The sequence below is a fragment of the Bison bison genome, unplaced genomic scaffold (assembly GCF_000754665.1).
Source record: "Bison bison bison isolate TAMUID 2011002044 unplaced genomic scaffold, Bison_UMD1.0 scf7180017864061, whole genome shotgun sequence".
NCBI lineage: Eukaryota > Metazoa > Chordata > Mammalia > Artiodactyla > Bovidae > Bison > Bison bison.
Window position 1 is genome coordinate 6,073,898 of NW_011494633.1, and position 10,815 is coordinate 6,084,712.

At 55.4% G+C, this 10,815-nt stretch overlaps 1 protein-coding gene across 1 annotated transcript in view; it reads left to right on the top strand.

The window, feature by feature from the left end:
* CHGA (chromogranin A (parathyroid secretory protein 1)) overlaps positions 1-10,759 on the top strand; it is a 12,447-nt gene extending 1,688 nt beyond the window's left edge. Inside the window, exons 2-7 of the mRNA XM_010836206.1 lie at positions 997-1,090; positions 2,189-2,257; positions 4,647-4,745; positions 6,499-6,939; positions 7,645-8,114; positions 10,267-10,759. Coding sequence (XP_010834508.1) covers positions 997-1,090; positions 2,189-2,257; positions 4,647-4,745; positions 6,499-6,939; positions 7,645-8,114; positions 10,267-10,350 — 1,257 coding nt within the window. The 3' untranslated portion in view covers positions 10,351-10,759. The remainder of the gene's footprint in view (positions 1-996; positions 1,091-2,188; positions 2,258-4,646; positions 4,746-6,498; positions 6,940-7,644; positions 8,115-10,266) is intronic.
* The last annotated feature ends 56 nt before the right edge of the window (positions 10,760-10,815 follow it).

Consider the following 10,815-nt stretch of genomic DNA (forward strand, 5'->3'; position numbering starts at 1 on the left):
GCCTTGGCATCCCATAGACACAGCCTTCCACCCCCTCACTCCTCACTGTGTTGCCTGATGCTTGTCTGACACTTCCTGCTCCTCTCCCCAGCTCTAGGCAGCTGAAGCAGGCTGGAAATTGCGAATCCATCCCTGACTGTGTGTGGCACTCCATGTGTTACAGAGTATTTTCCCATCTGTGCCCCATCACCCTGGGAGGGGAGTCGGAAGATCTTCTCACTCACATTTTATAGAGGAGGAAATTGAGGCTCAGAGAGGTCAAGTCGCTTGCCCAAGATCACACAGCTAGGATGTCACACTACAGTTGGCACCATCTTCAAATATCATCCATTTATCAGATGTCTGATTATCCACAGCACCTTGCTGGGCACTGGACAAGACTTTCAGAGAAATGGCTGCTGTTGGCCTGGGATGGGCACCCGAATGTAGTAGATGTATGCCCACATCCAGCCAGGGAATTCAGCTGGTGAATATGGAGCCAGGCTGTGAATCTGTCACTCCCTGCCTGTGACAACCCCATAGATATTTAGAGACAGTTTTCCAAGTCTTGTTTCCAGTAGGAAAGAGCCAGGAAAGGTCTTTGTTCTCCTCTGGGTGGTCCAGAAAGGCTTCCTGGCGATAGCTGACCTTTGGGGCATCTGCAAGACTAAAGTGCTTTTGCAGGACTACACCTCTAATGCCCAGGAGCAGCTTCCCCATCTGTAGAGAAACACTTGGGATGAGAGGGTGCAGGGTACCCACCCCCACCTTAGAGGGGCTTCTGATGGTCAGGTGGTTGGAGTGTCTGGCACTTGGTAAGCACTGTATGTGGATTTTTAGTATTACTGCTAATATTGTCCGGCTTGGGAAGCACAGCTGTGCCCCTGAGCTAGGCATCCATGGAGTCCTGAAAACAAAAGTGAGCATCATCATGTCCTCTTAGAAATTTGCCTTGGAACTTCCAGGGGCTGAGTCCCACACCCAAACCAGCCCTAACTGGCCCCATTCTGTTCCCAGGTGATGAAGTGTATTGTCGAGGTCATCTCTGACACACTCTCCAAGCCCAGCCCCATGCCGGTCAGCAAGGAGTGTTTTGAGACACTCCGAGGAGGTATGGGCCAGGCTCGGGATGAGGGGCTGCTGCCTGCTGGGCTGGGAGGCGAGGACATGGGTGTGTGGCTTTTGATGGAAATCAACAATTTAATTCAGTAGTCACTGACCAAGTGCCTACCTCAACCAGGTCTGTGCTGAGCTCTGAGTGGTGCTGAGAGATGAAAAGCTAACAGCCCTGTGTGCCTGGAGCTTACAGTCTAGCAGAGAGGAGTGATATGAACACAGTTAACTAGAATTCTGGGCAGAATGAAACCAGGGCTGGGAACAGCAAGCCCCCAGAATGTGAGCTCCCTGTGGGTGAAGATTTTGTATGCTAAATCCCCAGTGTTGAGGACAACCACTGGCACCTGGTAGGTGCCCTGTAGATGTGTGATGAATAAAGGAACATCAGGGGTGGGTGAGCATGAGATGGGCAAAGCTTTTGCAAGGAGGCAGTCAGTGTTGGCTGGATCCAACATTAGCATTGCTGCTAAGTCACGTCAGTCGTGTCCGACTCTGCGACCCCATAGACGGTGGCCCACCAGGCTCCCCTGTCCCTGGGATTCTCCAGGCAAGAACACTGGAATGGGTTGCCATTTCCTTCTCCAATGCATGAAAGTGAAAAGTGAAAGGAAGTCACTTAGTCGTGTCTGACTCTTAGCAACCCCCTGGACTGCAGCCTACCAGGCTCCTCCGTCCATGGGAGTTGCCAGGCAAGAGTACTGGATTGGGTCGCCAGTTAGGATTGGGATTTAAGAGAAAAGTGGGAAATCAATAGGTAGAAAAATGAAAAAGAGGGTACTCCAGGTGAAGTGGACAGCTCAAGCAGAGGCATGGAAATGGGAAAACAGGTTGTATTGAGAGACACTCCTGCATCACTGCAGGAGATGCCATCTCTTGGCAGAAGTCTAGGTGCAGGGACAGTGGCTGACCTTCCTGACACGATAGCAAACTTGGAAAGGAAGTCATTTCAGAAGTGTTATCTCCAGACCCAATCTTGCTGCTACCACCAGGGTTTTGAGTTTTAAGTTCCTTGTGCTCAGCTGAAAATATTGATGGCAATCTCTTTCTCTGCTGTCTTCTGGAAACCACCCGTAACGACTCCCCTTCATTGCAGATGAACGGATCCTCTCAATCCTGCGACATCAGAATTTGCTGAAAGAGCTCCAAGACCTCGCTCTCCAAGGTATTTTCCAACCACTGCACATGAATCTGGGTGAATTCCAGTAACTGAGAGTCAGAAAGACCATGGTGGAAGGTTGAGCAAGGTCTTGTGTCTGATCCTCACTTACCACCTTGTTGTATAGGGTGGTTGGTGGAGTCCTCTGTGCCACTTGGTCCTATCATTCATGCACTTAAAGAGATCAAGGCCCAGAGAGGTTGAGCAGCCTGTCCAAGATCACACAATCAGTTAAGGACATCCCAAGACCAGAAGCAGCTCTTCTAAAACCCTGTGGTCTCTGGAGTTCAGCCTTGTTAGAGGGGGCACTTTCAAGACTAGGTTACAGAGAGGACTTCTTTTCTCTGTTTAATGGGAAAGAAATTGGTCTCCAGGAGAGAGGAGGGGCCTCTTTGCTCTTGTGAGCTTCTGCTCAAAGGGGAGATAGGAAAAGCAGGATCTCGCTTGCCCCAAAACACAGCCCAGACTTCCAGTGTGCTTTCGGAGTGAGGTGTGTCTTTCTCCAAGAGGTTAACAAAATCCACTGATGCTCTTGGGAATGGAGTGATTTTTGTGAGGTAGTGAGCTCCTTGTCACTGAGGATATTCAAGCAGAGCCCAGATAGGATACTGGGAATGGAGGGTTAGGCTGATGTCATCCCACAGAGTTAGCTACTCTGCCCAGTCCCAGGCTCCTTCCTGGGTTCCTGTGAGGCACAGAAGGCCTCCCTGGAAAATTGGAAGAAATGGGTCCTGGCCCTGCACCTCCCTGTGGGAAGGGGCTGTTTACTTGGGGGTGGGGGCATGGGCATCCTTGGGCCCTCGAGCGGGAGTCTCGTATCTCCCTGCAAAGGAAGTAAAGGCTCATCTTCAGGGCTTGGCTTGGGTGGGGTGGGCTGGGGCACAAAGGCTGCCCAGGCTCAGGGAAGGCCCCTACTCTGAGGCCTCTGGGGCAGACTGGGCCACATGTACTAATGGAGAGCGATTTGGGGGAAGAAGCGAGTGAAAATAATCACAGCTGGAAGGCTCCCTGAGGCCCTCCCCAAGTTAGCACACCGTTGTTCCTCTCGCTCACTTGTCCTGGAAGACAGACATCCACTGCACATGGTTGCTAGGATACAATATGGTAATTTTTAAATTAATTATTGAGTGACATTATATTTAAATAATTAAATGTAATGTCAATGAAGACTATGATAGGAAGATGTGTCCCGAAACATCTGTTTACACACATACACACACGTGTGTGTATTCAATATAAACGGTGTCCAATATACAGGTACATTATTGTTCTCTGTTAAGAGGATGAGATAGATCTACATGTCTGTCTATCCATCTATCCATTTACCTATCCACCCACTCCCTCTTCTGTATTCTCATAATGCCTTCTGCACACCTCTATCCTACCATTTACGAGGCAGCCACCCTGTTTTATAGATGAGCACCCAAGTCTTGGATTGCCCAGGTCACCTAAGGTCACAGAGCATAGGATTAACCAGGAGATGTGAAGCTTGGTCAGCCAGGGGCCAGATCTGGGCATAATCCCTGGTCCACAGCCACCATGTCAGGCACCTCTGGCCACCCCAGAAATTCCCGTCATAGGAAAACCAGCATTGGCTGCAGAGTTGGCCTGGCCAGGGCCATCGTCAAGAACCAGGGTGAGTGGAGACAGAGGAGGCAGCACAGCCTGGGTTGATGCAGACAGGTGTTCTGCCTGGGCTTATGGGGGTCCATGGGGACAGGTGTTGCCTGAATCAAGAGCCCCCACTAGGGGACAAGCAGTCACTGTTACCTCCTGCTACAGGGTCCCTTAGCCCAGAGGTCCCTAATCTCTGGGCCGCACAGCAGGAAGTGAGCAGCGGGCGACCTCTGTTTACAGCTGCTCCCCATCACTCACGTTACCGTCCAAGCTCCGCCTCCTGTCAGATCAGCAGCGGCATTAGATTCTCTTTAAAGTTCAAACCCTACTAAGCTTGAATCATCCCCAAACCATCCTCCTGTCGACCCGATCTATGGAAACATTGTCTTCCACGAAATCAATCCTTGATGCCGAAAAGGTTGGGGACCACTGACCTAACTACCAGCCAGGTCCTAAGGGTTCCCCACTCCCTACTCCTGGAGCCCTCGACTCTGAGTCTTCGCTACTCCATGAGGCAGTAGGCAAGGCGCGTTCTTATTTCACAGGTGAGAAGTGGAGTCTGGAGAGGTGATGAGGTCGTGTGACGGGCCCTAGCTGGGAGGGGGCAGCCAGCCCTCCCCGCCACCCCCACCAGCTCCTGCCCCCTCATTCTCTCACTGGGCAGGCCCAGAACAGGACGTGCCCAGTTTTACAGATGAGGAAACAGAGGCCTCCATTCTCACAGCCAACCATGCGGGGCTCAGACCAAATGGGATGCTTTTCTCGTTTTCTTATCCAGGAGCCAAGGAGCGGACACATCAGCAGAAGAAGCACAGCAGTTACGAGGATGAACTCTCAGAGGTGCTTGAGAAGCCGAACGACCAGGCCGAGCCGAAAGGTCAGTGCTGACACGTCTGGCCAGAGACCAGGGGTGGGATAATGAAGAGAACAGTAGTTACAATAGACCGAGGGTCCTGTGGAGTCAGAAACCTCTCCTTTGGGTCCTGTAAGGGAGCTCTTACTTCCTTCTCTTTCCAAATGGGGAAACTGAGACCCAGGGAGGTTGAAGCACCTTTCTAAGGCATAACTGGAGACGGTACGTCTCACTCTGCAGCCCTTGATGGGTCCCATCTGCCCATCCCAGGCAATGGCACTCTCGGGCAGGAGGCCTGGCAGGTGGGCAGCATCAACTCTTTCGAGTGGCCACCGAGGCAGGGCCCCCGCCCCCAATGCCTGTCCTCCTGGGAATTTAGTGGTGCCCTGGCATAGCCTAGGGGCAGCAAGATCCCAGAGGAGTAGGTCTGAAATACTAAATGAATCTGAATCATCTTTCTTTTTTTTTTTAATTTTTTATTTTTGACCGCTTTGGGTCTTCATTGCTGCGTGTGGGCTTTCTCCGGTTGGGTGAGTGGAGGCTGCTCTCAGGTTGCAGTGCGCCGTAGTTTAGTGCGTGGGCTTGGTTGCATCACAGCATCTGGGATCTTCTTGGACCAGGGATTGAACCCATGTTCCCTGCACTGGCAGGCGGTTTCTTAACCACTGGACCACCAGGAAAGTCCTGGATCATCCTTCTTGAAAACAGAGAGCTTTTAGGGGTCACAGAGATCATGGCTTAGGTCAGAGGGATGCTCTGTTAAACTCACCTTTCTGGCTAGAAACAGTCACACGCTTCACACGCTTGTCCCCGCAGGCCTATTCTTTGCATGTGGAAGGTGAGTGACCAGGGCCAGTTCCTAGAAGCAGGGACCTCGGTGGTCATCTGTTGGGGCTGAGAGGGGAAGCCTGCCAATGTGCCCTCACGTGGGCCAGGGCTCTCACCCTGGTGGCTGCTTGAGGCACGGCAGGGACTCACACATTGTGGTTCCATGGAAACGAGTGTCTGGCTGACTCTGGCTGTGTGCCTTGGGCTGTAGGAGGGAGAATAGTGTAGCGTTCACTGGGGAGACAGCCACACGTCAGTGCAAAGGGCACCCTGTACTTGGCATTCGGAGGTTTGGGTTTAAGGCTCAGCTCTGCCATCTGTGAGCACAGACAGGTCACCTTACCTTTCTAAGGATTGGTTTGAGTTTCTGTAAAGTGGGCATGGGAGCACTTCCACCTGGCGTCCTGGTCAAATGGTGGAATGTACTTGGTAGTGACTTGTTTGACAGTAATCATTTCTAGCAATGGGAGGGATTTTTACTAGATGAAAAGCTGTCTTCAAAGCAGGTACAAGTAAATGCCTTTAATGAAAGCTGACAAATCCTGAGGAATTGAATACTTTCATAGGATGCTCAAGATAGAATGCTTGCAGAAGGGAGAAGGAAGTCACAGTAATGGTGCCCAATACACAGAGAGGTTAAGGAACTTGCCCAAGATCAGACAGCAGTTCAACTGCTGTCTTAATTTTAAATTCAGGGCTCTATCTTCTGGGGTCATTTTCAAGGGGTCATCACATTCTCCTTCGAGAGGCAGAATTACAAAGAAAGAAACACAATCCCGTTGTGCTGAGGTCAAACCCAGACATGGAGAGGGCAGCCCTAATTCTCTCCTGTGTGTCTTGGGTTGGGCTTGCTGGAAGCCTAGAGATACAGTGACTAAGATCTGAAATTGGGCCCGGGGGAGATCCGATCTGGTCCTCAGGGCCTGACTTTGCTCTGTTGTTTCTGTAGAGGTGACAGAAGAGGTGTCCTCCAAGGATGCTGCAGAAAAAAGAGACGATTCTAAAGAGGTGGAGAAGAGTGATGAAGACTCGGATGGAGACAGGCCTCAGGCCTCCCCAGGGCTTGGGCCGGGGCCCAAGGTTGAGGAGGACAACCAGGCCCCTGGGGAGGAGGAGGAGGCCCCCTCCAACGCCCACCCCCTAGCCAGCCTCCCCAGCCCGAAATACCCAGGCCCACAGGCCAAGGAGGACAGCGAGGGTCCCTCCCAGGGTCCAGCCAGCAGGGAGAAGGGCCTGAGTGCAGAGCAAGGGAGGCAGACAGAGAGAGAAGAGGAGGAGAAGAAGTGGGAGGAGGCGGAGGCTAGAGAGAAGGCCGTCCCGGAGGAAGAAAGCCCGCCCACCGCAGCGTTTAAACCCCCACCGAGCCTCGGCAACAAGGAGACGCAGAGGGGTGAGACTGTGTCTGATGTCTGAGACTTCAGCAGATGTGTTGGGGAGAGGGGGATGGGTGGGAGGGGGGTCCCCTGATCCATAATCTCATTCTACCTTCTCAACAACCCTGAAAGGTAGGTATTATTCCCATCTGCCAGATGAGAAACCAAGGCTCAGAGAGGTTAAGTAATTTGCCCATGGTCACACAGCTGATTTGTAGTACACGCGGAGATTCCATCCCAGGTTTGTCTGGTTCCAAAACCCTGCATCTTCCACTAGTCCACATAGCCCCTCTCCACCCCCAGGAGGGGAGAGGGGCTTTGCAGGGTGAGTGGGTGGGATTTGGGAACCGAGCAGCAGCATGATTGGAGGGAACAGGCTGGTCTGGGGACACTGCTAGCTTCAACCAGGGCTTAGGAAGAGGTCCTGGCTCCTCCTGAGGGCCTGATCAGGGTCTTTCCTTCCTCCCCAGCCGGGCGATCCCTGGGTTGGGGCTTCTGGGATGAGAGGGCTAAGGAAGAGGTGACTTGGAGCTTTAGAGGGTCTTGTAAAGCATGGCGTCAAGGTGACCTTTCCCTCCAAGGGGAGTCTGTTGTGAGAGGCTGAGCTGGATCTGGCGTACAGGGTCTGTGGTCACAACAGTGGCCACAGAGAGACCTAAGGGAGTGGCAGGGACCCAGAAAGGTGGCAGCCGCTCCCTTATTCTCCCGCTCTTATCTACCAGCTGCTCCAGGTTGGCCCGAGGATGGAGCCGGGAAGATGGGGGCTGAGGAGGCCAAGCCCCCCGAGGGGAAGGGGGAGTGGGCACACTCCCGGCAGGAGGAAGAGGAGATGGCAAGGGCCCCTCAAGTCCTCTTCCGTGGCGGGAAGAGCGGGGAGCCCGAGCAGGAGGAGCAGCTCTCCAAGGAGTGGGAGGACGCCAAGCGATGGAGCAAGATGGACCAGCTGGCCAAGGAGCTGACGGCCGAGAAGCGGCTGGAGGGGGAGGAGGAGGAAGAGGAGGACCCCGACCGCTCCATGAGGCTCTCCTTCCGGGCCCGGGGCTACGGCTTCAGGGGTCCCGGGCTGCAGCTGCGGCGAGGCTGGAGGCCGAACTCCCGGGAGGACAGCGTGGAGGCCGGCCTGCCCCTCCAGGTGCGCGGCTACCCGGAAGAGAAGAAGGAGGAGGAGGGCAGCGCCAACCGCAGACCAGAGGTTGGTACGGGGTGGGAGCTGGCCCCGGGCCCAGCTGGGGGGCAGCTGCACCCAGACATACTGCCCCGCATCACCGAGGGGACACTGTCCCCTTGGAGTCGGGATTGGAGAGGCACCTGGACAGGGGGTGCTCAGGAGACTGGGAAGGCCCAGGAGAAAGGGCGTGTCGGGGGGAGCGGGCACCCAGGAAAGCTGGTGGACAGGCAAACAGGAGACAGAAACGTTCAGATCAGCACACAGAAGCTGAAGAGCTGGCGAGTAAAGCGGATCCCAGAGGCACTGGGAGGGACCTTTGTCCGAAAGGCAGTAGGGAGCCTCTGCAGGTTTGGAAACAGAAGAATGGATGGATGGCGCTTGGAATTTTGAATAGAGAAGAGTTTGGAAACTAAAGGACCTGGCGGGGGCTGGCCTGGGAGGGCCGCTTGCTGCCTGGGGGAATCCAGGCTCGGGGTACCACTGGCCTTGCGAGCTGGAGGGCAGGACATGGGGGGACACTGAGGGACAGGTGGTGTCTGGGGAGGCCCTACCATTGGCCCAGCGTGTCCTCTCCTGACCTCCAGGCAGTCCAGCCACACCCCCCTCCCAGGCTCAGGCCCCGCCTCCTGCCCTGATGGCAAAGTGGGGAGGGTCTGGTGGTGACGGGTTGAGGAGGCATGGGCGTGTGCCAGAAGACCGGGGGTCTACCTCCTCCTAGCTGGGTCACCTTGGGGAGGTCACTCCCCTTCTCTGAGCCTCATCGGTTCCCTCATTTGTGAAATAGGGGTAAGAAGTCCTCTCTGCCCACCTCATTATCATGATCAGAATGCACATGAGCTTTGAAACCCTAGCCATGCCCAGGCTACTTGGGAAACTCAGAGGGGTGTGAAGACATATACCATGGGAGGGGATGGGATGGGACTTTGGGGCGGGCTGGCAACAGCACCTTGGAGCTGGGGGAGGCCTTGCGGGGGGGTCCCTGGTTCAGGCTTTAGTTCTCCGGGGGGCATCAGGGCCTTATGGGGGCTGGGATGTGTCCGAAGCTGTGGCCCCAGTGCTCTTCTCTGCCCACCCAGAAGACAATACGGCCCTTTCCTCGGGTCCCCAACCCATTCTCTGGGCCTGGGACTGGGTCTCAGCAGTCTGAGGGGGAGAAGACTCCTCCTTGGCAGCTGGCGCTGAGAGTTCATCTGCCTGTGTCCCCAGGGGCTGAGGGGACAGGCCTTCAGGAAGCAGCTGCTTGCCTCTCACCCCTCCCCAAGGCTGGCACCTTTCATCACTGCCTTCCCCACCCACAGAAACTGGGGAGAGCCAGGGGCCCTGAGGGACTGACTGGCTTCCCTTCTCCACGGGCAGAGGGGACCTTGGACTACAGGCAGGAGAAATGGGGACCCGAGTCCTGAGGACTGGACAGGGCAGGGCCCCCCGACTCAGCCCAAAGGTTTTAGAAAAAATGACCCCAGAATCACAGAACTCCTGCCTGGGGTGTTACTCTAAGATGGGAGCCCCTAGGGTCTCCATTTCATTGGCAACCATTGTCCGTCTCTTCTCACTGGGCCCCAGGCAGGGACTCCTGGAAAATCACCCCTCTCGGTCAAAGCTGGGGTATGGCTGACTCCTGCTGTGAATCTGAGGGCATGCTCTTGTGGGCGTCAGTCGCAGAGGGTCCCCGGCTGCCCTGGACCACCCTGGCAGCCAGAGCTTGGGGACCCAGTGACGGGGACAGAGGATGGAGGCTCCGTCCAGACAGTGCTCACGTCCTCAAGCCTGTGTCCTGGTCCCCTGCCCCTCGGGTAGGGAGGCCTGCAGCAGACAGGACACCCAGGCACGGCCTTAGCCTGGAAGCCACTGTCACAGCCTTGGCCTGGGGTTGGGGGACTCGGAGCAGCTCTGAAAGGCACCAGAGGCTTGGTTTCCCACATGTCTGCCCAGAGCCGTTGAGGGGGAGGTGGGCCTGAATGAGTCCACTGGGGAAGGGATGGGGTCAGGGCACACACTCCTGCACGCCGGCTTCTCAGAGCAGTGCAGCAGGGCAGCTTCACTGTCCCCAGGAAATAGATGAGGCTCAGTGAGGCAAAGCCACCCATCCAAGGTCACACAGCTAAGCTGGGAGCCACCAGGCTGACTGTGCGCTCCACGCTCCAGTGCCCGGCTGACTCTGGGGGTTCTCTCCTAGGACCAGGAGCTGGAGAGCTTGTCAGCCATCGAGGCAGAGCTGGAGAAGGTGGCCCACCAGCTGGAGGAGCTGCGGCGGGGCTGAGGCGCCGACTGGCCCCACCAGCCAGGGCCCCGAGACACCTCGTGGTCCCGGCTCTGTTGTCCCCCCTGCAGGTCCTGGCCAGACGGCCCCGGGCACTGCTTCCGGGAGGGAGGCCGCCCCCAGCCTGCCCAAGCCCAGCCCACCCCATTGCCCCCACGCTCTTTTCCTCCTGCTCCTGACCCCTGCCCAGTGCGCCCCCCTGCAGGGCAGACCCCTTGCCTTTCAACGATTATCCTGTCTCTGAACACAGGCAGCCTTCTCAAAGTTTCCCTTCCACCATTAGAGCCACTGGGCCTAACTGCAATAAGTACTGACCTTTAGGTGAAAGCTGAGGACTCCTGACTATATTGTGTATGAAGTTTATCTAAGGAAAATAAATCTGCTCTGGGCTCTTTCCTGTTTCTCTGAACTTCCCCCATCTTGACTCCGAGTAGGGTGGGATGGATGTATTCAGGCAGAAGGACA